Source organism: Canis lupus, chromosome 5 (genome assembly GCF_048164855.1).
Source record: "Canis lupus baileyi chromosome 5, mCanLup2.hap1, whole genome shotgun sequence".
NCBI lineage: Eukaryota > Metazoa > Chordata > Mammalia > Carnivora > Canidae > Canis > Canis lupus.
In genome coordinates, this window is record NC_132842.1 from 65765603 (window position 1) to 65787923 (window position 22321).

Consider the following 22321-nt stretch of genomic DNA (forward strand, 5'->3'; position numbering starts at 1 on the left):
GAAGGTTATGACTCATGAATATGGATGGACTGTAATATTTAAATGACACGTTTCTGATATATTCACAAAATCTTTATAGAAAGTGTTGGAACTCAAAAAAGAAAAAAGACAGGAGTCAAATACAGAGATGAAATGTACAAAAACAAATGAGCAGGCAAACTAGATGTTCTTGAAAGTATTTTTACTTCAGATTGAAAAATGAACAGCTTCCACACTGTTCATTGCAAGATACACAGTATTCACGAATACAATGCTGGTCATTTGAGGATATGTACACACCTCAATTTCTCCTTCATGCTTTTTCTTTTAGAAAGATACTGTTTACCAAAAAGAAACTTCAGCAGTACAGGAAAAACTATTTTCCCAATAAATTTACGAAAACCTAAGATTCCCAATGGAATCAAGATTATCTTCCCGCTACCACCACCTTAATATAATCACATGCTTATTGGAACGCTAATATCTGCACCCTAAGAGTACATTTACTTTCAACAATGAGGGTGATTCTTGAAACAAAACAAAACAAAACAACAAAAAAGAACTTCAGTGTGGTAAATGTAACAATGGATCTCTGCAAGTATTAAGTGTCTGAAATAGGCAGCTAATACTGGATTTAATATTATTTTATAAATAATTGTTCCCTTAGCGGTAAACATCAGTCTACACGTTCGCAATAGTCCTAGAAATAAATACTGTGATTATGCACAATATGTTATGACAAACTAGTTTCAAAGAACAAAAGCTCAACATCTTGATAAAAATTCTAATCAGAATAAAATGTGACTCGAAAATTTAAAACATTGTCAAAATAACATCACATTTAAAATTTTCCACGGTTTACACAAGTATTAGGAGTTTCCAGTTGTGGAACATATTTTTCTGTTGTGAATTAAAATACGAACATATTGAAAACTGTTAATTTCAGTGATGACATCAGTTTTGATCTTACTTTAGCATTATTTTCTTTATAAAAAGTTGCACTAAGTGTCCATTAATGATCTGATTGGTCTTCAGTATTTCATAAATGTATACAAAAGAAATTCCTAAAAGCCAATAGTACTTTATATGTGTGTATATATATATATGTGTGTGTGTGTGTATATATATATATGTATATAAAAAGAATCTCATTTCAGAAATGGCTATAATTAACAGAGCCACACACACTGATGCTAAAACATAAGAGCTTTCACATTGAAAGAAAGCATTTTCAGAAATGTCACTTACATCCTATTATATTCAATATTCCCGAGTTTCAAACTCAACACGTGATGGATAACAGAATTATACATCTCATTTGCGCTCAAAGCTGACCACAACCAAAATTTACAGTATGATTGAAACAAGCCAATGTTTTAAAAAGTTTTAATTAAAGATAACAATTCCATGGAAGGAGAGGATAAAGAATGGGATGACAAGAAGTATTTGGTCTTAATAAGGCAATACAAAATAGATCCATTATCAAAGACCATTTAATTTTTAAAGATCAACAATACCAAAAGCATAAAGTGGAGTATAAGAAAATAGTTTTTTATAAGTATGATTTAATTAAAGCTGTTTACAGTTATTCTCTCCCACAGTAGTTAAGCATGAATTTAAAAAAGAATAAGAGATGAGAAAACAAGCACACACAGCACGCAGGGTTAGAAGAGCCAGCATGCAAAGTCTGTGGAACTCGGGGATTCACTGCAACAGGAATGGGACTGGACGCGGGTGGCTTTTTTTTTTTTTTTTCCTATTAGGAAGAAAAACAAAACAAAACAAAAGACTGCAAAGGAAACAAACACAAAGTCATGTAATTGCCCATTGCCCAAGACGACAGCACTATAGAAAACAGTTGCAAGGTAATTCTTAGAGAGGACTAGAGATTTTTCAGTGTTTACACAAAAGTACATAGTACATTTTTTTTTCTTTTTTTTTCCTTTTTTCCTTTTTTTCTTCTTTTTTTTTTTTTTTTTACAAAATAAAACATCATTTGCCACCATAAACCTTTTCTTTAGAGAGGAAAAATTTTTGCAGCAGGTCACAAGGGTTCTAGTAAGTCATTTCAATGCTGAGGAAAACAAATTGAGTAATAGAACTAATCACTTCCCTATATATGGATGTTAAGATGACAAGTCAGATTATTTTTCAAACTAATCCTGAGAAAAATCTGTTTACAATTTAAACAGTAATGTTATGTAAAAAGTATTAACAAATCCACTATTACAAATATCAATTTCCTATATGGTCATCTATATATACACACAATAAAATGGTAAATATATGCAAAAATATTAAAAAAAAAAAAAAAGAAAACATGCACAGATCACTTTCCCCTTTGGAGTCTGGACTTCCTATGAGATAGTTTTGTTTTCTTTCCCCACCCCATCCTCTGAAATCGATTTTTGTTTCTATCACCCTACCCACACTGAATACTATCCCCTAGAACTCTGCATAAAGCCAATGAGAAATAGATTTATTTTACATTCAAGCTTTAAATCTTAAAATGACCCTGTTGTAGCATAGGACTTATCAAATGAGCAGCCTTTTTTTTTTTTCCCTCTTTTTTGCTTGCTTTTTGTTTTTGCAGTTGTCAGTCTTCATGATCCATTCCGTGGCGAGCTGGGAAAAAACGCAGTTGCTAAATCAGAGTCTGAACAGTGTAAGGCTCCCGAATGCCAGGAGTCCCTATCCAACTGTCCTGAGCATGAGATCATTGCACACAGAAGACAGTCCATCGTACGATGCCGACTATCTACAAAGGTCTGAGAGGGGGGCATCCCTCTTGTGTTTCCTCTTTTTGCCATGGTAATACTGATTATTTGATTTGCCTTGATGCTGTTTGTTTGTCATCAAGGAACCATGGCTTGTTTGAGTTGTACCTTGGAAGCCTTTGCTGGAAGAACGAAAGAGCCTTGCTGATCCATGCTGCAGAGAAAGAGAGTGGTCAAAGAGACATTAGTATTGTGGATGCAACAGAGCGCTTGATAAAACCTCACTTGGGGACCCCACAAAACTAGGAATATGCTGACTTATCTGGCAGGCAGAAAACAATGCCCCAGGGGTTCACCCTCTTGAGCTCTAAAACTTTTCCATTCTTTTTTAATGGAAATATTGGAATACTGCCTTGACTTAACAGAGGACATGGAATGTAAAACTTTTTTCAAGGAACCTATGCACCAGTGTACCACATAATAAATGGCATTACTGGAAGAAGTGCCTAAACCCACAGGTGCGCTGCCAGGTCAGGGGTCATCATGACTCGCTGCTCCTTCCCCTTCTCTGTCCCTTTCATTGTCATTTCTAAATGGATCTGTGTGTGGTGCACCTGACGAAAGCTGTATAGGTAAAGTGGATTCTGCGAGTCAAGTCAGACACGAGGTGACCAACAACATTAAGAGACCATCTCTACTGCCAAGAGGCCTTCTGCGGGGTCTGAGAGTCAGAGCCTAGTACGAAATGGCTTCTTTCCTCGTTTTGATTCATTATTCATGATTAAGAAAATTTTAGGCAACCATAAAACTGAAAACAGAGTATTCTCTGTGGCCTTTTCAAGTCAAAGCTGATACGAATCGGCTAACCATGGTGGACCACTCACTTCCTGATCATTTCAATAAAGCAACTGAATACTGAACATTAAAACATAAACAAGGATCTGTTACTTGCAGATACATACAATGTTGCCATGAGGTCATGCACCAAGCTTCATGTGAGCTTAATTCAAAGACAACTGAATCTTTTTAGAACTCAATGAGATTTTTTTATTTTTATTTTTATTTTTTTATTATTTATGATAGTCACACAGAGAGAGAGAGAGGCAGAGACACAGGTAGAGGGAGAAGCAGGCTCCATGCACCGGGAGCCTGACGTGGGATTCGATCCCGGGTCTCCAGGATCGTGCCCTGGGCCAAAGGCAGGCGCCAAACCGCTGCGCCACCCAGGGATCCACTCAATGAGATTTTTTTAAATGCTGAATCTGTAATCAGGTGGGTTTGGCTGGGACACCTGATAAGGACCAATCATTAAATTCCCACAAAGGTTTAGGTTACAATGGTGTCTCATAACAATCTCCAGGACATCCTGTTACTAGAATCACTGTGCTTTGGAACCTCTTAGAAAAAACAGGTTTGTTCTTTAAACCCAGAGTTTTCTTCAAACCCATGTATGTATGTATACATATTCATGTGTAAGAAATTGTAAATATTTTGTATTGAATACTATCAAAACACACATTCCACACACCTGAGATTTGTTGGTGCTGTTGGAGGTGTTACTGGTTTGGGTGCTCTGCATTTTCCCAACTGCCTGAGAGGACTCCAAGGACACATCTTGTGACCCTACTCGGTTCCCAGTGGATGGACGGCAGAGCAGCTGTTTCGGGGTTTTGCATGGTGTCGCATCGGAATCCTAACACAAGTCACATGAGTTATAATGTGACATATTAATAATTTAGAAATTCAGTATCAAGAAAGGGAAAACAACTTCACCTAAGTACTCTCTGGACTAAATTTAAACATCTGGGAGTTAAAGGAAGCACCCCAAGGAATTTATAAAATTAACTGCTTAAGCTTTCCTTCACAAATTTTCCTCCAAACATTCAAAGTGGCTTTCAAAGCCATAGGTCTCTGTTCGTTACATCTATTGCCCATGCCCGGACCTTGTTCATTGGCCTTGACGGGGCTCATGGAGGTCCAAGTTTATCTGCACATCTATTTACAGGAAATGAACCATGGTACAGTGGAAGAGCATGGCAAAGACCCTTGGTCCCTGACTCAATCAAAACCGAAAGGATTGGCTCAAAGGGCTCGATTTCTCCAAGTCTGTGATAACTAATCAGTGAGCCCTCCAACCAGACACCCCACATGGTTAAGGAGTTCCTAGAGACAATGGGCCGAGCCCCACCTGTTTCTGAGCTACCAGGGCCATGACTGGGCTACATCTCCCTTCAGGTCTACCCTTCACTGTTACACTCTACCCAGCGTCTCAGAGGTACAAGCTCTTAGGCCCTTCCAGCTCCCTCTTGAGGCCATCACTATTCCTGCCCCACTGTGTCTGTGACATCTAGCTCAGTTATGTCCTCTACCATAGCTCTGCTCTAGGAATCAAAAAGGCATACAGCTAGATTGTGCCAAATGAGGACTCCATTATGACACATGGTCATCATCAACAACATAAAATTATGTTCCTTCCATAGATTACTCTTTATGTCATACACTTAATAAAGTCAAAATTCAAATAACGGTAAGCCTATGTTATTTCTCAATTAAGTAAACTCAAAATCAACCCTGATAAGGAAAAATAACTGCAGGTATACCTTACACTAAAAATTCATCAGGGCTAGGGTCAGACAGACAGCAAAAGCGAGGCTGCCAGGGGCCTTGGGGAATGAGGACTTGTTAAGGTCTGCTAATAGGTTTCTTTCTGGAGTCCTGGGACTCAGACAGTGATGATGGCTGCATAACAACGTGAAGACACTGAAAACCACTTGACTGCACATTCTAAAATAGTGAACTTTATGATACGTGAATTATATATCTCAATCTTTAAAACTTCAATCAAGAAGCTCAAAAACATTATTGAGTGGAAGAAACCTTATGCAAAAGGTTATGCATACTAAGTCCACTTATGTGAAATTCTGGAACAGGCAAAACTAACCTGTAGGCATCAGAAAATCATAACAGTGGTTACCTCTGGGGTAGAATTCGGGACTGACGGGAAAGCATCATGAAGGACTTCTCTGGGATGAAGGTAACAGTCTATATCTTGTTGGGGTTACACACATGCATACAGTTGTTAAAATTTAGTGATGCATCACTAAGATTTCCTTGTATTTCAATTTTATATCAAAAGGAAAAACTAAATACTGAACCCTGGTTAATGAACCCTGCTTAATGAGGAGCACATTGCAATACTTTGGAGGAAGTGCACTGATGCCTGTAATTTACTTTGAAATGTTTCGAAGAATAAGATGAATTAGCAGACACAGGGATGGGTGGAATGGCTAGCTATAGGATAAGCAAGCAACAGGTTAATGGTAAAATCTGATGGTGATATATATGGATGCTCACTAAAATTCTTTCATTTTTGTTGTATGCTTGAAAATTTTAACCCAGTGTTAGAGACATGTACAATCAGTGCAGTCACTAAAATTTCCCAGTAACAAATGAGAAAAGAGTTAGGCCTAGCCCCTCTATACATAGTTACCCCCCCAAGAGAACTCCTCAGGGTGTAGGTTCAGAAAAGCCATGTCCTCATACTTACGACATCACTAGAGCTGGACTGTGTGGCAGAAGAGGAAGACACTGGACCTGATGAAGAGTTTGAAGAGTGTTTACTAAGAGATTCCGAAGTTTTACTTCTACATTTTCCAAGGGCTTCATTTTCTTCAGATAGATTATTATTACATTTATCTAACTGCTGAGTATCTACTATCAAGGTAACACCATTTCCTGAAAGAGTGGCAAAAGATTGGAAAACGTTTCTTCCCATTAAACGCACACAACACAGAAAAGCCGCTGATGCTCGGTCGATCGATCAAGGAGAAACTTACCATTGCACGAGGGCTCGGGCCCGCTCTGCAAGCCCCACTGCTTTGATATCCAATCCCTGTACGTGGCAACTTCGTCCGTTACTCTAATTATTCTGCCTAATATGCTGCATGCATTTAAAGAAAAGAGAGGGGGTATGTTAATTTGGAGACAAGAAGCCACACGCAATTCTGACCCAACAGGCTGAAGTAAGTGAAGCCTTTACCTCTCCGTTTCGTTGTTGGGATAATACTTGGCTATTGGTGATACAGCATGACTCAACACAACATAGGCATAATCAAAGGCCTGTTTCACCTGCATGGCCCCATATGAACTCCTTCCAACATCATTACCTTTAAAAGAAACACATATGGATGAGCGTAGGCATGACCACTGCTTAATGAGAACTAAATGCTCATGGGCCCTCTTCTGGAAGAACAAGGGCAATTACTTTCCTGCTACAGTTGCACAGAGAGTCTGGGCAGGCAGTCATCCCCACGACTCCCCAGGCTCTGAACATGTGTACCATGCAGTAAGTACGTCATAGCATATAAATTGTCTAAATGAATCTTGGCCCAACAGGGACTATCCCACACACAGTCACGCAAACAAAGGGAGTTACCTGCCTGCCCAGTCTCCTACGAGTGAAACCAAAAAAATGAGACATCCCTATCTTTTGTTTCTATTAGCTACCTGAATAGAAAATTTCTGGCATGAAATTATGAGCTCCTGAAGAGCAAGGACCATCTTGGTGAAAATCGTTGTGCCCTTTATGTAGAGAAGCCACTCGATAAAAATTTCCACAATGAATAAACATGCCGAACTATCAATGTTTGTAATATGGCACAATAAGCCTGCAAAGAGCCCTAGACAACTACTCTCTTTCATAACTCCCTTTCCTTATCCATTTTCAAAGTTAACAGTTAAGCAAATGACTCAAAGCATCTCCTTTCAAGTCTGGTAACATAGAATTTAAATATTTTACAATTACAGCAAGAAACAATATTGCTCAGGGAAACTAGGGTACAAGCAAACAAACATAACCCCCTAAAAGCAAGGAAGGGCTCTGCTGTTCCCTTTAACGCCAATGGGAAGCTGGGGAAAGGCATAGGGAGACATAAAATTAAAAGAGGAAAGAAAAAAAAATTAAAAAAAATAAAAGAGGAAAGAAGGGGGCCCAAAAAGAAAATAAATGGTCTCTCTGAACCCTTTCACTCATCCTTTCTGAGCTGGCTTATTACCATGCTCACTGCCTTGGAGGACATCAGAAACCTCACTGAAACCCTGGTTGACAACTGGCTGGACTCAGGGGCAACGAGGACACAAGAAAACACAATGACCTTCAAACTGGAGACGGGCCCAAATCCATCCAACAGCTAACACCTTTGCTCCTTTGCCTCTCGGGGTCAAATGGACTCTACTCCCAACTCCCCAGAACTTCTGGCATGTGTGTGCTTTCATATGTTTTCTTACAAAATATTTTGATGAAAAAGAGTAAGTACAATTAGAAGTTTCATTCATCATCTAAAGAAAGAGGTGTTTTTTTTTTTTGTTTTTTTTTTTTTTTTTTTTTTTTAAGATTTATGTATTTATTTAAGTAATCTCTACACCTCCAACCTCGGGCCCGAACTCACAACCCCGAGGATCAAGAGTCACACGCTCCAACGAATGAGCCAGCCAAGTGTCCCTCCTCTAAAGAGAGTTTGTAAAAGGACAATACTGACAGTGCCCTTTCTTTGAATGCCCACAAATTTACCTAATTTCAATACCTGGTTGTAAAGGATCTTCAATATAAAGCATCGATGGCCTGTAGCCATCGAGCATATTTTTCTGTACTTCATCTTTGGCCACATATGAACCACCATCCTTTATCCGGATGCCAGTCTTTAAATAATTGAAGTGTCGTCCATATAATTCAAAAAATTCTATTAAGAGAACACCATAGTTTGTATTGGGGATGCAAGCATCTTCCCTGGGATGTAACTAAAACCAGGAAAAAAAAAAAAAAAAGAAATTATATTGGATTTTCTCTAAATTATCAAGGTGGGGATAATAAGTGACATCCTAACTTCTATAAAAACAGTACTATTATGATTTTGATTAAGATGCCCCAGGATGCTGACATGGCTGATGAGGTCCAACACACCAGGGAAGTCATTCTGATGAGCAGAGTCAGGCAGCTGGCAACACCGTGCTTCATAAACACATTCAAGACAATATTAAGACTTCAAACTCATTCTACCCAGATAGCAGACTTCAATTCCAGCTGAACTTCCAGGATTAGTTGCTTAAAAGATATTCTTATTTTTGGCATTTATACTACTATTTATCTTATGAAAATCATGTCATACCTATGCGTGTCAAAATTTGAGTGAAAATTCTCAAAACTACTAGAACGTATGAGATTAAAAATATTCTTTCCTGAGATTTAAAAATACTTATTTGTTAAATTATAAACAGGTACTCAGCTTAAAGAGAAAAGTCATAAGTAATTAAAGGAAGTATTCCAATTAGAGCTTGACTTAAATTTTTTCCAAAATGATTCTGAATTGATTTTTAAAAATTTTATTTTAGTGTACACTAAACATGGTATAATCAAACAACTTACCTGAAGGAAACTGACTGCCATTAAAAAGAGACTATAAGAACCAATTCCACCTGTAAATACTTCATTAAGGTCCCTCTGTAATAAGAATTGCTTCAATACTAAAACCAAGTATGGTAATACAGGATATTTCTGAAAAAAGAAAATTATATTTTCAGTGAATCCCTATTTCAGTAATTGTGCTAATAAGCATTAACAGGAGCATAAGCTGGTCCTAACATTACAAACTTTAGTGGAGATATCCAATACATTTAATTTTCTATTTTAAGAGCAAGATAGAAAAAAAAGTGTAAGTTATCAGTAATTAAAGATTTTCTCCTCACATCTAAAAATCTACAACATGTAGACATAAACCATGGCATCCTAGCACTCACCATGGGACAGAAACACCAGCGATATATTTTTGATGACACTTCTTTACAGCCATTACCATATGCTATTCACCTGTAAACAGGTAACAGAGTACAGGACAAATTCTCAACCCGTAAAGCACTAAATCAGTGGGATTTTAAGGAATCCTTTTTCTTAGGTGGCACTCCACCAAGTAGATCAGGGTCCTTCAGATGACTGTGCACAGCCCAGGAACTTTCCTGCCTGCTGTCTTCCCTGTGGGCAGATGACCACACACAGACTCACCTTCCACGATTTACAGAGATCGGTGAGAACACCCAAGCTGGCAAACATGGGCCAGTGTGAGTCCATCTTTCATTCATGCATGTACTCATTAAGTATTCTCCACAAAAAAAAAAAAAAAAAAAAAAAAGTATTCTCCACAAGCCAGGCCCTAGGCTAAGGATGCTGAGGAAACACAGCAGACCCAACATCTAGAGAGAAGTCTTAATAGTCATTACCTAGGAGTGGGAGAATTACTAGTAATTTCTAGTTTGTTCTTGACATCTAGAATGAACACATTCTGTTTCCATAAGAAAGTAAAAAGTCTATACTTTTGCAAATCATGTCAAAGCAAGCAAGCCTGAGGAATAACAAATCTATGGAGAAATAATCATTTTTAAACATTATGGCTGAAGCCATAAACAGATGGTCTCTTTAAAGAACAATAAGGTAAATTTCCAAAAGAATCTGATCTGTATTATACTCTTTGACCCTGAAACTCCACTTCCAGAATCTTCCAACAATTTTACAAGTGTAAAGAAAGATGCACATATAGAAGGATGCTCTTTTAAGCACTTTCTGTAATAGTAAAAAAACCCTAGAAACATCACCAGGGGAGAGCTACACAAAGCATGGTATTTTCTGAGAAAGGACTGTTATGTCATCAATGAAAAGAATGAAGGAAACCTGTCTGTGCTGATATGAAAACCTCCATAAAAAAATAATAATAATAAATAATAAATAAATAAATAAATAAATAAGTAAGTAAAAGAAAACCTCCAAAAAGTATGAGACGATGTGTACATAGCATGCTATTCTGTTTGTTAAAAATTTCAAGGGGAAAAAAAAAAAAAAATTTCAAGGGGATAAACAAGCCAAAAAGAAAGGTTGGTGATGGCAAGTCCCATGAAACTGATCTAAGCATAAGGTATCTTTTGTTTTCCTTTGATATTAATAAACTATCATGCATATCGTTCTCAATTTTAAAAAGATTTCTTTTCTGGGAGAAAAAAATTTACACATACTCAACACCTCCAAAAGAGTAGGATAATGGATAATCTCTTTCTTTGTTTTCCTATACTCTGCACATTTCTAGGAGAATCTAATGTTTACAACATGATAAAGTAGCTCAATTTTTTTCTTACAAAGAAAAGAAAAAGGTGAATCTGTAGAGTTGATAAAGAAAAGTACTGTTCTGAATGGACAGAAAAGATATTCTACATGAGCCAAAGCAGTTAACAGTGTTCAGCTTAAGGCGAAAAATGTTCAGCTTAGGCTGACATGTCTAAGCACGTAAATGTTCTGAAGATGCTGAAAAATTCTTCACTGTCTTGGAAGAACACCTAACAAAGGAAAATAGATACTAAATCACCTCATGACAAAGTAGGGAAATCTGCAGGAACTACCTTACAACTGCCTGGGGGGCCTTGGAAAAGTTTTTAACCTAAACTCTTAAGAGATTAAAAGCAGACAAGAATGATTACTCAGCATTTCAGCCCTTATCTCCCATAAAAGGAATGATCTAGAGCAAAGAAGTTCTTCAAAAGCTTTCCGAACCCTAACCCTTGAGCTTTCCGAACCCTATAATCACATTATAAATTACTGATTATTACAAGCAGATTCAAGGAAAGGCAGGCCACTGGACAGAAAAGAAGCACTTGTCGGCAAAACATCCGTAAAAATAGTTTAGCAAAGCGAATCAGAACACTATCACAACAGAATCTCAAAACAAAACTCCATTTCTAACAGTCTCACTGAATAAACACTATGAATTCTCTGACCTTGGTAAAATCTTTGATGAGGTCAGCTGCTCTCACGCCATTCTGTACATTAAAGCTGATATCAACTTTCACTTCAGTAAAAGAATCTGTTAATTTAATAATAGGTACCTAGAAAGAGAAGAAAGACAAAATTAAAATACTTGAACCAAATTAAACAATACAATCGGGATAGAAAGGTTACTTGACTTGAGGCCTCGACCTCCTCCTGAGGACATAAAAACTCTTGAGTGTCCTCAATACTACATACCATAGTCACTTGGCCTTTTAGATACTTATGTATTTAGCATTGAACTTCATACAGTGTACTTTTTTTATTTCTATTGGTTGAGAGTTTTTTTTTTTTTGAAATATTTTATTTTTTTTTAAAGATTTTATTTACCTACTCATGATAGTCACAGAGAGAGAGAGAGAGAGGCAGAGACACAGGCAGAGGGAGAAGCAGGTTCCATGCAGGGAGCCTGATGTGAGATTCGATCCTGAGTCTCCAGGATCGCGCCCTGGGCCAAAGGCAGGCGCCAAACCGCTGCGCCACCCAGGGATCCCGGTTGAGAGTTTTTAAATCAGGAACAAAAACCTCTCTCAATATTTTGTACTTTGGAGAACAGTTTCCAACTCAGTGTAACATCAAGAATTACGAATGTCAGGCCTTTCAGCAAACTGTTCCTAATTAGAAAGTTGCTAGATTAGGTCAAACACAATAATTCACTGGTATTTATTGGTCAGTTTTGCAAACAGCCCATAAAACAACCTAGAGAAGACATAAGAATTATTCTCAAAAAAATGACTGAATGATTTACATGAGATATTAGAAATTCTTTAAAAAAAAAAAAAAAGGCAAACCAATAGATATTCTTAACTCTCGGAAACAAAATAACGGTTGCTGAAGGAGAGGTAGGGGGATGGGATAACTGGGTGATGGGCATTAAGGAGGGCATGTGATATAACACCGGGTGTTGTGTGCAACTGATGAATCATTAAATTCTACCCCTGAAACGAATAACATAAAACTAATATTATAGTATACGTTAACTAAATTGAATTTAAATTGGAAAAAAAAGAAAAAAGGCTCTGAGGCACCTGGCTCAGTCAGAAGAGCACGTGACTCTTGATCTCAGGATTGTGAGTTTGAGCCTGGTTATAGAGATTACTTAAATTAAAAAAAATTTTTAAAGGCTCTATTCTATTTGCACCATGTATTAGAAAAAGGCCAGCAAACACTATGTGCAGAACTGGTTTTTCAAATTAATAGCTTTTTATAAGAAATAGTAGGAGTTCTTTTGTTCTAAGAAAACCTAACATCAAAATTCCAAACCTTTTTTTTTTTTTTTTAATATTTTACTTATGTATTTGAGAGGAAGCAAGCAAGAGACAGAGAGAAAGAATGTCAGCATGGGGAGAGGCAGAGGAAGAGGGAGAAGCAGACTCTCCACTGAGCAGAGAGCCGGATGCAGGGCTCAATCCCAGGACCCCAGGATCATGACCTGAGCCTAAGGCAGACACTTCACCTGAGCCACCCAGGCACCCCCAAAACTCCAAACTTATAAAATAGATAAATTCATTTCTATAATGAGCGTCCGTGAAGGTTCTTTAATGGCCATTCTAGATAGAATTAAAATATCAAGTTATTTGATCTACAAAATTTCAATTTACATTTGACCCTTGAACAACACAAGTTAAAACTGTGTGGTTCCACTTTTACACAATTTTACACAATGCTGTAAGTGCATTTTCCTTATGATTTTCTTAACATTTTCTTTCCTCTAGCTTACTTTATAAGAATATAGTATATAATACTTATAAATACAAAATATGTGCTAATTGTTTATGTTATCAGTAATCCTTCCAGTCAACAGAAGGCTCCTAGTAATCTTTAGGGTGTCCCAAGTTACAGGTGGATTTTCAACTGTGTAGCAGGACCCCCGTGTTGTTCAGGACTCAACAGTACATACAACTTCTCAAGGACATAAAGATAGAAGAGCAACATCTTCTGTGTAAACTGTTTATTTTTTTTAACTGTTTAATAGATATCCATATTTCTATTTATTCTTAATATCTTTTTAAAGATTTTATTTATCTGACAGAGACAGAGAGAGAGAAAGAGAAAGAGAGAGAGCATGAGCAGGGTGAAGGGCAGAGGAAGAGGGAGAAGCAGACTCCCCGCTGAGCAGGGACCTCCATGTGGGGCTGATCCCAGGACCCTGGGATCATGACCTGAGCTGGAAGCCAACCGAGCCATCCAGGCGCCTCTAAACTTTTTTATATTTAAAAACTCTACAGTGAGTATTATGCATGATAAAATTGAGTGTTTTTTTATTTATTTATTTATTCGTGAGCAACAGAGAGAGAGAGGCAGAGACACAGGAAGAGGGAGAAGCAGGCTCCCTGCAAGAAGCCCAACGTGGGACTCAATCCCGAGTCTCCAGGATCACGCCCTGAGCCAAAGGCAGGCACTAAACCACTGAGCCACCCAGGAATCCCCGAGTATTATTTTTTTTTATTTTTATTTATTTATGATAGTCACACACACAGAGAGAGAGAGAGAGAGGCAGAGACACAGGCAGAGGGAGGAGCAGGCTCCATGCACCGGGAGCCCGATGTGGGATTCGATCCTGGGTCTCCAGGATCGCGCCCTGGGCCAAAGGCAGGCGCTAAACCACTGCGCCACCCAGGGATCCCCCGAGTATTATTTTTTAAAGAACTATGTAACCACAAGTTCCTTTGTTTCACAGATCAAATTTATATATGAGGACTGTGATCACTAATGGAAGGAAAGAATCTTTTAGTGAGAAGCCAACTATGCTCACCAAAATTAAATTTGAATTTTTAAGTTTCATGCATAAGTAACTGGAGATGTGATGAAATGTTGGAAGAACTTACTGTTGCTTTGTCTAGAACTTTCACCGAATCCTCATCTGCAACTTTGTGTTTCCGCAGGGCTTCTTCCAGGGTCCAGAGGGGAAGGTTCTCCCACTTCCCAAATACCACAAGATCAATGTCACTGAACACAGAACACAAACACACAAGTTGTTTGAAGAAGAAACTGTACTTGTATCCACTTACATTCAGGCTTCCAGACTTCAAAGTAGTGCACTTAAAACCCACTGGTCACAATGCCTAGTGAAGACCCAACATGTCTTTAGAGGGGAAGTGGAGGCTGGTGACTTTTAACAACCATCTCCTCCTAGTCATTTCACGAAGTCAGGCCTCAGGAAACAAGGTGATTTTGAAAGAAGTAAACCCTCAAAAAAACAACACTGAACGTTTCTTGTTCATAAAGTTTCTGGAACTCGAACACTTAAGATGTGCCTATATGGATGAGATTCACTGATTAACTCTGATTTAAATAATTAAATGTAAAAAGTAAGTTGCAAACAATGCAGGTAGGATGCCACCACTTGGGTGAAAGGGGGAGAAGACACACACACATTTCCTTTCATATGTATAGAATGTTCCTGCAAGGATGTACGAGAAACTGGGACCAGTGCCTCCCCCAAGGAGCAGGGGACACAGGTGGGGTCTGCACTTTTCACTGTAATTATTGTCATACCCTTTCCATTTGAACTATGTGAAAGTACTACATATTCAGAAAATTCAATTAAATTTTTTTAGAGTGACTCAGGGTTTTGTTGAAACTCAGAATCTAAATAAGGAAAAACATTCATGAACTCACAGTTGGATACTTTATGGCTTTTATAGGCCTATGATAGCAATGGGCAGAACAGAAATTGCTAGGTTCTCTCCACATCAATACATTTTAAGTTTGGGTAAAGTAGATCAAATCAAGCTCAAATCAAAAACATGATGGATGCCTATAGTTAAAATCATACTGTACAGTGCAGTCAAAACTTTGTTAGAAGAGTAAATCTCACAGTAAATTTCTTAACCACAATAAAAGCAAAAACAAACACATGCTGAAATTTCAGTTTATAGAAAACAGGTATTCACCCCTTGGGCAAATCTCATCATCCCTCAAAAGGCCTGCCCTGCCCCAGGCAGTGGGCCATGACTGCCCTCATTTAAGAAGATTAAAACTAGTAAGAGGCCTTCCTCAGAGAAGTCTATACCCTGAAGCTTGGGGTCAGGATGCTGAAACAACTGCTAATAGTATGAATTCTTAAAAAGAAACGACAGCCCTGGCATTCCAGAGTATACACAGCTCTACCGTATAGCCAGGTGTTCTGCCATAATATGACATCAACATCTGCATTAGTGGGTTAAGTTATGGAGATGAACAGTTCTCTGCAGGCAAGTAGTCAATTGCTGAAATTGTTATCTGAGTCCATTGCTACATCTCTCCCAGATGATACAGGTGTCAGTTTGAGAGGATCATCTGAAGTGATGTTCCACCCTCAAGGTAATTCAAATATAAAGTGAATTTTCATTTCATAAATTTATTTTGTTTCTACTCTTCCACCTTCAATAGTCAAAATATAGAAAAAGGCACAACCCCCTGAAAGCTTCATAAATGTACTAACCTAGTAGGCAAATACAGGCCAGTTTTAAAACTTCCAAATATCTGGACCTGAAATACAAAAAATCATTACAACATTAAAGTATCTATCAGATGAAAAGCCACCATGCTATAGATAAATATCAGGGTTTTGCTACCCTCTGTTGGTAGTTTTTAGTACTACAAGAGCATTTTTTTTTTTTTTTATAATATCATTTTCCTGAAGCAGAGATGGGATGCTGGCTCTCATATGCAGACAGTAGGAATATAGTTTAAACTTACCAGGTTAAAACATCAAATGCACAGATTGAAATAGAAAACTTTCAAAAGTAATATTTAAGCCACTCCTGTTCCTTATAAGCTAGAGATGTGTTCAACAAAGGCTTAATTTTGGTTCCCTGAGCAGGAATTTTTTCATGGGTCCCTGAGTTAGGGTCATACTACTCCAGCAGCAGACCAGCTCCACAAAAACAGCATCCTAACATCGTGGTGAGGCATAAAACCAGACCCATCCTATCTCAGCCAGTGAGCACAGTGGAAGACTTGAGGTAGGTGAGGAACTGCAGTAAAAACTAGTGAATGACCAAAATGCTCAGCCTCGGAAATGAGATGGACCCAGGAACAGAATCGCAGCTACATGTCTCTCTTCTGGGAACAAAAATATGGATAAAACCTCCCACCTCCAAAGGAGGATGATTAATTTAAATCAGAGTTTCTCAACCCCAGCATGACCGACATTCACAGCAGACAGCTGTCTGCCAGGGGCTGTCCTGTGCATTGTAGGATGTTTAGGAACATCCTTGGCTTCTACCCACTATAAGCTAAGAGCACCTTACCAGTTAACGATAATCAAAAATGTCTCCGACATTGCCAAGGGACCCCTGGGCGGCTAACGCCCCTGCCACTGAAAGCCATGGATTTGGATCACACAGGAGAATCAATGTCACCACACAACTGCTCAATAAAACAGCAGTTCCCCACCCTCGCCCCCAACATTTCCCCTACAGTATCTTATTGGAAGCCTTTCTGTTTTGCCAACTGGACAAAAGGAACTTCCCCAGCTCCCTCATCACCATCCTACAACAAAGTCTCAAGAAAAGCCATTAACACAGAGTAATGGATTCTAACTTCTTTGAATTGCAGAACAGACTCTCATTAAAAAAAAAAAAAAAAAAAAAAAAAGCCCAAAAAAGTATTCACTTAGTTTCAACAACAGGAACCACAAATAAGCAAAGAGGAATTCTCAGGCCAAGGTTCTGTTCACTGGGTAGGACTGCACAGGGAGACGAGGAAGAGCCAGAAAGGAGGAAACAGCAACGTTAAGAAAGGAAAACAGACTTAGGCCTGCATTAGCCTAAGAAACTAAACTCCTTTTTTTTTTTTTTTAATTTTATTTTTATTTATTTATTTTTTTTAATTTATGATAGTCGCACACAGAGAGAGAGAGGCAGAGAAACTGAACTTCTAATGACACAAGAAACGCCTACTTGACATTTTCATTCAGCTATAAAGAATGACATAACATTTACACTGGCAGGGTGAAACAAAACAGTTATGGGATTTTCATACATCAGATCCAGAACATACGACTATAAGAAAGCCTGGTCTTTCTGTCTTCTCTGTAAACTAATGATTCCTAAATATAGTTACCTCTAGTATTGCTATTCAGCACTGCAAAGAAATAGTTTTAACTAAGTCATCCCATTCATCACAAAAAATTAGGATGCTCCAGATTCTAAAGGCTAGAGAAAACGGTTTAAAATTCAACTGGACCCTGAGTGTTCAGATGCAGAGAGACCTGTGTGTGAGGACTCTTGAGATGCTCTCCATCCTGTGGTCAGGCACATTACCCTCAGCAGCCTACCATCCACACAGGTACTCACGTCAGCGCTGGGCCAGAGCTCCTTAATCACACTCTCGATCCTGTTCACCACTTCCATCCGCATCTTCTCCTCCTCCGGTCTTGGAGACATATATTCATAAAAATCACTGATTTCTTCATGCAGACTGAAGGAAAAAAAAAAGTCAGAAAAGTTAATATAGGCAAGGCCGGTCTAATGAGAAATCACTATCTTAAATAACCTTATCTAATTAAGTCTTTTAACTTCACTGAAGACTTTATGTTCCTGGATTTCTACCTTAATTTTAATGTTACAACTGACGCTAGGCTAAAATGGGAATATACAGAATTTAATAACTTAAAAAATGCCAAAACAGGTAAATAAGAAATTCCAAGCAGTCTTAATGGAGGTGGACTAGCAGCTCTCATGGCAGGTCAGCCTGTACAGAACACTTGCCGGGTGGACATGTGCTGCTGACTTTTTAATTCTTAAATTTTAATACATTAGGCTGGGCCTCTGCCTTTACACTTCCAATCCAGTAGACACAAACACAGAAAGATAGAGTCCAGATGACATAGGTGAGCTTCCTGGCCACAGAGACCTGACTCTCTTACACCCTGTATACTCCACTCCTCAGGCACAAAACAGCATGTCTTTTTTAATATTTGCTTAGTGAACTGAGCGTCAGATGAAAGAGTGGGAGAGCCAGTGACCATCAGCAAAGACCTGAAAAGAATGGCTGGCAGACAAGGCTCCAGGAAGGAGCTAAAGACTTTGAGACTAGGAGGAACAAGGGTGACCCAGGAAGCACTAAGCCGATGACACGGGCTGCGGCCCATAGAGGAGAGAGAGAAGTAGCCAAGGAAAGCAGGCACCTGCCCACAGTGGGCTCCGAATGAGGAGCTGAAAAGTTTAGACTTTCCTAGGAGAACGAGGAGCTAATTCGATGTTTTTGAGATGGACCAGGGATGCCTGACTTCAAAAATGCAGCATTTGAAGAAGCTTCGTCTGGCAACTGTGCCAACAATGGACTGGCAGGGAGACAAGATGGATACAGGCAGAGAAGTCCATAAATCACTGCAACTGCAGAAGGGCTGGGTGAAGGCCTGGGGATGGTGCAGGAAAGGAACGGGCTCCACAAACACTGCGCACACACATACACATACACATACACACACAATGGCTGTGCTCGCAAAACTCACCCGGCAGTGGAAAGAAGGGAGGGAGGATGCTTGCAAGGGCTGAAGCCTGAGAGGCTGGGGAATCAATGAACAAGATGAAAGGAAAAACCCACCAGGCTGGCTACTGAGTTGAGCGTGGTCGATTATTACCGGAGGACAGAAGGAACCTGGAGGTAGCAGGTGCAGCTGTGAGGAGCTACCTTTGGGAGGGCAAATGAGGGGGAAATGGATGGAAATCTGCTAAACTTGCACTGAATGCTGGCAACCCGGGGGGCCGGCTGCAGGCAGCTGTGGGTGGCCATGTGAGGGTGGCTCTGACAGGGTGTCCTCGGACAACGGTGGTGGAGCAGGAGGCCAGGAGAAGAGCATAATCAATCAGCCCTGGCTGCCAAGTGCCTGGAAGCCAGAGGGGCGCACTGGGTGGGCGGCCGAGGGGCACGCAGGGTGGCCTCGCAGGAACATGGTCCTGAGGGACCCTGGCTTAGAGCAGCTACAGTAATGGCAGGAAGCGGGAAGCACCAGGAAATGAAAAATGATTTTGAGGAAGGAAAAAAAAAAAAAAGCCTAATTCCCAACCCCCACTTGGCTGTAACATTTAAAATGTGGCCAAGTACACAATCAACAGTCTCTGCCTCTTCTAATGTTTTATTTTTAGACTAAGTAAAAAAACTTGAGTTCTAGACTCAGGTTCTGCCTGAGGGCATCTGTGTTCCTTCAGAAAGTGACTGGTGCTTTAGAGCCTCAGTGTCCTTAAGCACAAACTAGGGGCTGCCAACCAGGATCCTTTTCAGGCCCTTAGTGTCAAACCCTGAGCCATTTGGTAAGGAATGATTTGTAGCAATGTTCAGCTGGTATACCACATAATACTGCAAAAAAAAAAACAAAAAAAAAAAAAACAAAAAAAAAAAAACCCTGGGATTTTAAAACCCCAGAGAGTTCTGCACATGAATCCAGACACTCTCAGTGGGGGCAAGTCTTCCTGGGTATACCTCTGGGTACATAGGATCACCACTTTCTGAGTTTTCTTTGTCTTAAAGTTTCCCAGGGTTTTTTCCTAAGGGCATCCCCCAACTACTCCTTCAGCTTCTTGAAGACAACAAGTAAAATGATTAGTATAGGAAGTTCATAGCTTGTGCTGCTCTTTCAGAAGGATGAGGTCCACAAATAAAAAGGAAAACAGATTTCTTCTTATCTAACAGGATCATTTGCTATGAATGCTCAAAGTGTATTTGTGGTCCGAAAGCACTGGGGAATTACTTCCATTTTAACCAATGGGGAAAACCCGTAATCATGACTATCTATTCCACAAAGGCCCATTTACACTGTTTCTAATTCAAATACAGGCAAAATAATATTTAGCCCAACTTCCAGTTAATCATAAAATCACAAGAAACTGAGTTAGAATTTATTTCCTAAACATTATTGAGTGCCTATGTTCAATGCACTAGAAGGAAAGTAGGTTAGTCAAACGTGATCCCTGCCCTGGGTAATTTCCATCTAATGAAAAGAAATACTCATTTAAAATAGTTGAGTCATGAAAAAAAATAGCTTAGTCATGGGTGACATATAAGTTCCACACTGTTCCACCACAGGCAGGCCAGAAGGAGAGCTTTCCAATGATCATAGCTACAGGGATTAGAATGGGCTGCCTTAGAGTGTAGTGAGGTCCCTATCATGACAAGTGTAAAGAAAGAAAATAAATGACCATGAGGCAAAGACCTAATAAGACCTTTCTCTTTTTTTAAAGATTTGAGGGGTCCCTGGGTGGTTCAGTCAGTTAAGTGTCCAACTCTTGATTTCACCTCAGATCATGATGTCAGGGGTCGAGCTTCATGGGTTCAGCACTCTCCCTCTGCTCCTCACCATCTGTATTCTCTCTCTCTCTTTAAAAAAGAGACACTCAGTGGTTGAGCATCTGTCTTTGGCTCAGGTCATGATCCTAGGGTCCCAGGATTGAGTCCCACATTGGGCTCCTTCCAAGGAGCCGGCTTCTCCTTCTGCCTGTGCCTCTGCCTCTCTCTCTCTCTCACAAATAAAATCTTAAAAATAAATAAAGGTTTTATTTAGAAGTAATCTCTACACCCAACATGGGGCTCAAACCTAAAACCCCAAGATCAGAGTTGTATTCTTCACCAACAGAGCCAGCCAGGTACATGGATGACACTTCTGAACTTGGTAAAAAAAAAAAAAAAAAGGAAAAGATTCTAAAATTCCATTTATCACTAGGATTCTAGGTTTCTTCTTTTTCTTAAAAAAAAAAATTATTTATTCATCAAAGACAGAGAGAGGCAGAGACACAGGCAATGGGAGAAGCAGGCTCCCTATGAGGAGCCCAATGCGGAACTCGATCCCAGGACCCTGGGATCATGACCTGAGCTGAAGGCAGACACTCAGCCACTGAGCCATCCAGGTGCCCCAGAATCTAGGTTTCTAATTAGCAGCACATTAAGTCAGATAAGCTTTTAAAATAAGACCACCTTACACATTAATACTCTATGGAACCATCTCCCTATGTAGGAAAAACTGGTTCCAGAGGTTATCCTAATTCTTTTGCTGATTTGCATGTGTGATAGTAGAAGAGGGGAAGAGGAGCAGGGGAGGAGGGCTACTGGAAGCTAAAACATACCTGAACAGAAAGAACCCAACAATTTATCTCACATCGGTCAGGGCCATCTCCTTCCCCCACGGGTGAACATAAATATCACCACCACTCTCGCCTATATACATGCAAAATATATCAAGAATTGAGTGAGAAATCTTCGTACATTGAGGGAAAGAACTTCCAGTATAGATTTTTAAATAATCTTGAGGTAGCTCTCTCTCCGTGCACTGTGTAATTTTACTGGCACGGTGCCATGTATATCTAGGTGCTTAAAGGATCCCGAAGGAACAGGCTTTTGGAGTGCCCACTATACGCCTGGCATACTTTATTAGGTCAGCATGATGACCTATAAAGCTTGGAGACTAGAGAAATTTTGTAAGCTTGCTTTCACAAATTAATGTAACTTATACCCCTGAAATCCTCTAACTACACAGGGAAAATTTCAGTTTCTCCTAACATCTAGATCAAAACTCATTATGATTAATTAGTAAATAGGGCTGAATGTCTCCTACTCAGGCTTACAGATTCTCATTTGAATTTGAAAACATAACTCTTGATCAAAACTCAAGTGTGTACCAAAACACAGTGCCTTATCTTAGGGCATCAGTGTTTTTCTTTCCTTTTTTTTTTTTTTTAAGATTTTATTTGGGCAGCCCCGGTGGCGCAGCAGTTTAGCTGGGGTGTGATCCTGGAGACCCAGGATCGAGTCCCATGTTGGGCCCCCTGCATGGAGCCTGCTT

At 39.3% G+C, this 22321-nt stretch overlaps 1 protein-coding gene across 4 annotated transcripts in view; it reads right to left on the reverse strand.

The window, feature by feature from the left end:
* The window catches only part of TENT4B (terminal nucleotidyltransferase 4B), a 79345-nt gene that overhangs the window by 3235 nt on the left and 53789 nt on the right, over positions 1–22321 (reverse strand). The window contains exons 2-13 of one of the 4 annotated variants that reach the window (XM_072827117.1): positions 17841–17964; positions 15983–16029; positions 14385–14505; positions 11508–11615; positions 9118–9246; positions 8279–8492; positions 6736–6862; positions 6533–6636; positions 6244–6431; positions 4225–4389; positions 2865–2910; positions 165–2604 (exon numbers count right to left, since the gene is read on the reverse strand). In XM_072827117.1, coding sequence (XP_072683218.1) covers positions 2576–2604; positions 2865–2910; positions 4225–4389; positions 6244–6431; positions 6533–6636; positions 6736–6862; positions 8279–8492; positions 9118–9246; positions 11508–11615; positions 14385–14505; positions 15983–16029; positions 17841–17964 — 1402 coding nt within the window. In that variant the 3' untranslated portion in view covers positions 165–2575. Of the gene's footprint in view, positions 1–164; positions 2911–4224; positions 4390–6243; positions 6432–6532; positions 6637–6735; positions 6863–8278; positions 8493–9117; positions 9247–11507; positions 11616–14384; positions 14506–15982; positions 16030–17840; positions 17965–22321 lie in introns of those variants that run through there. The other 3 variants (XM_072827116.1, XM_072827118.1, XM_072827115.1) reach the window with 3 other exon arrangements.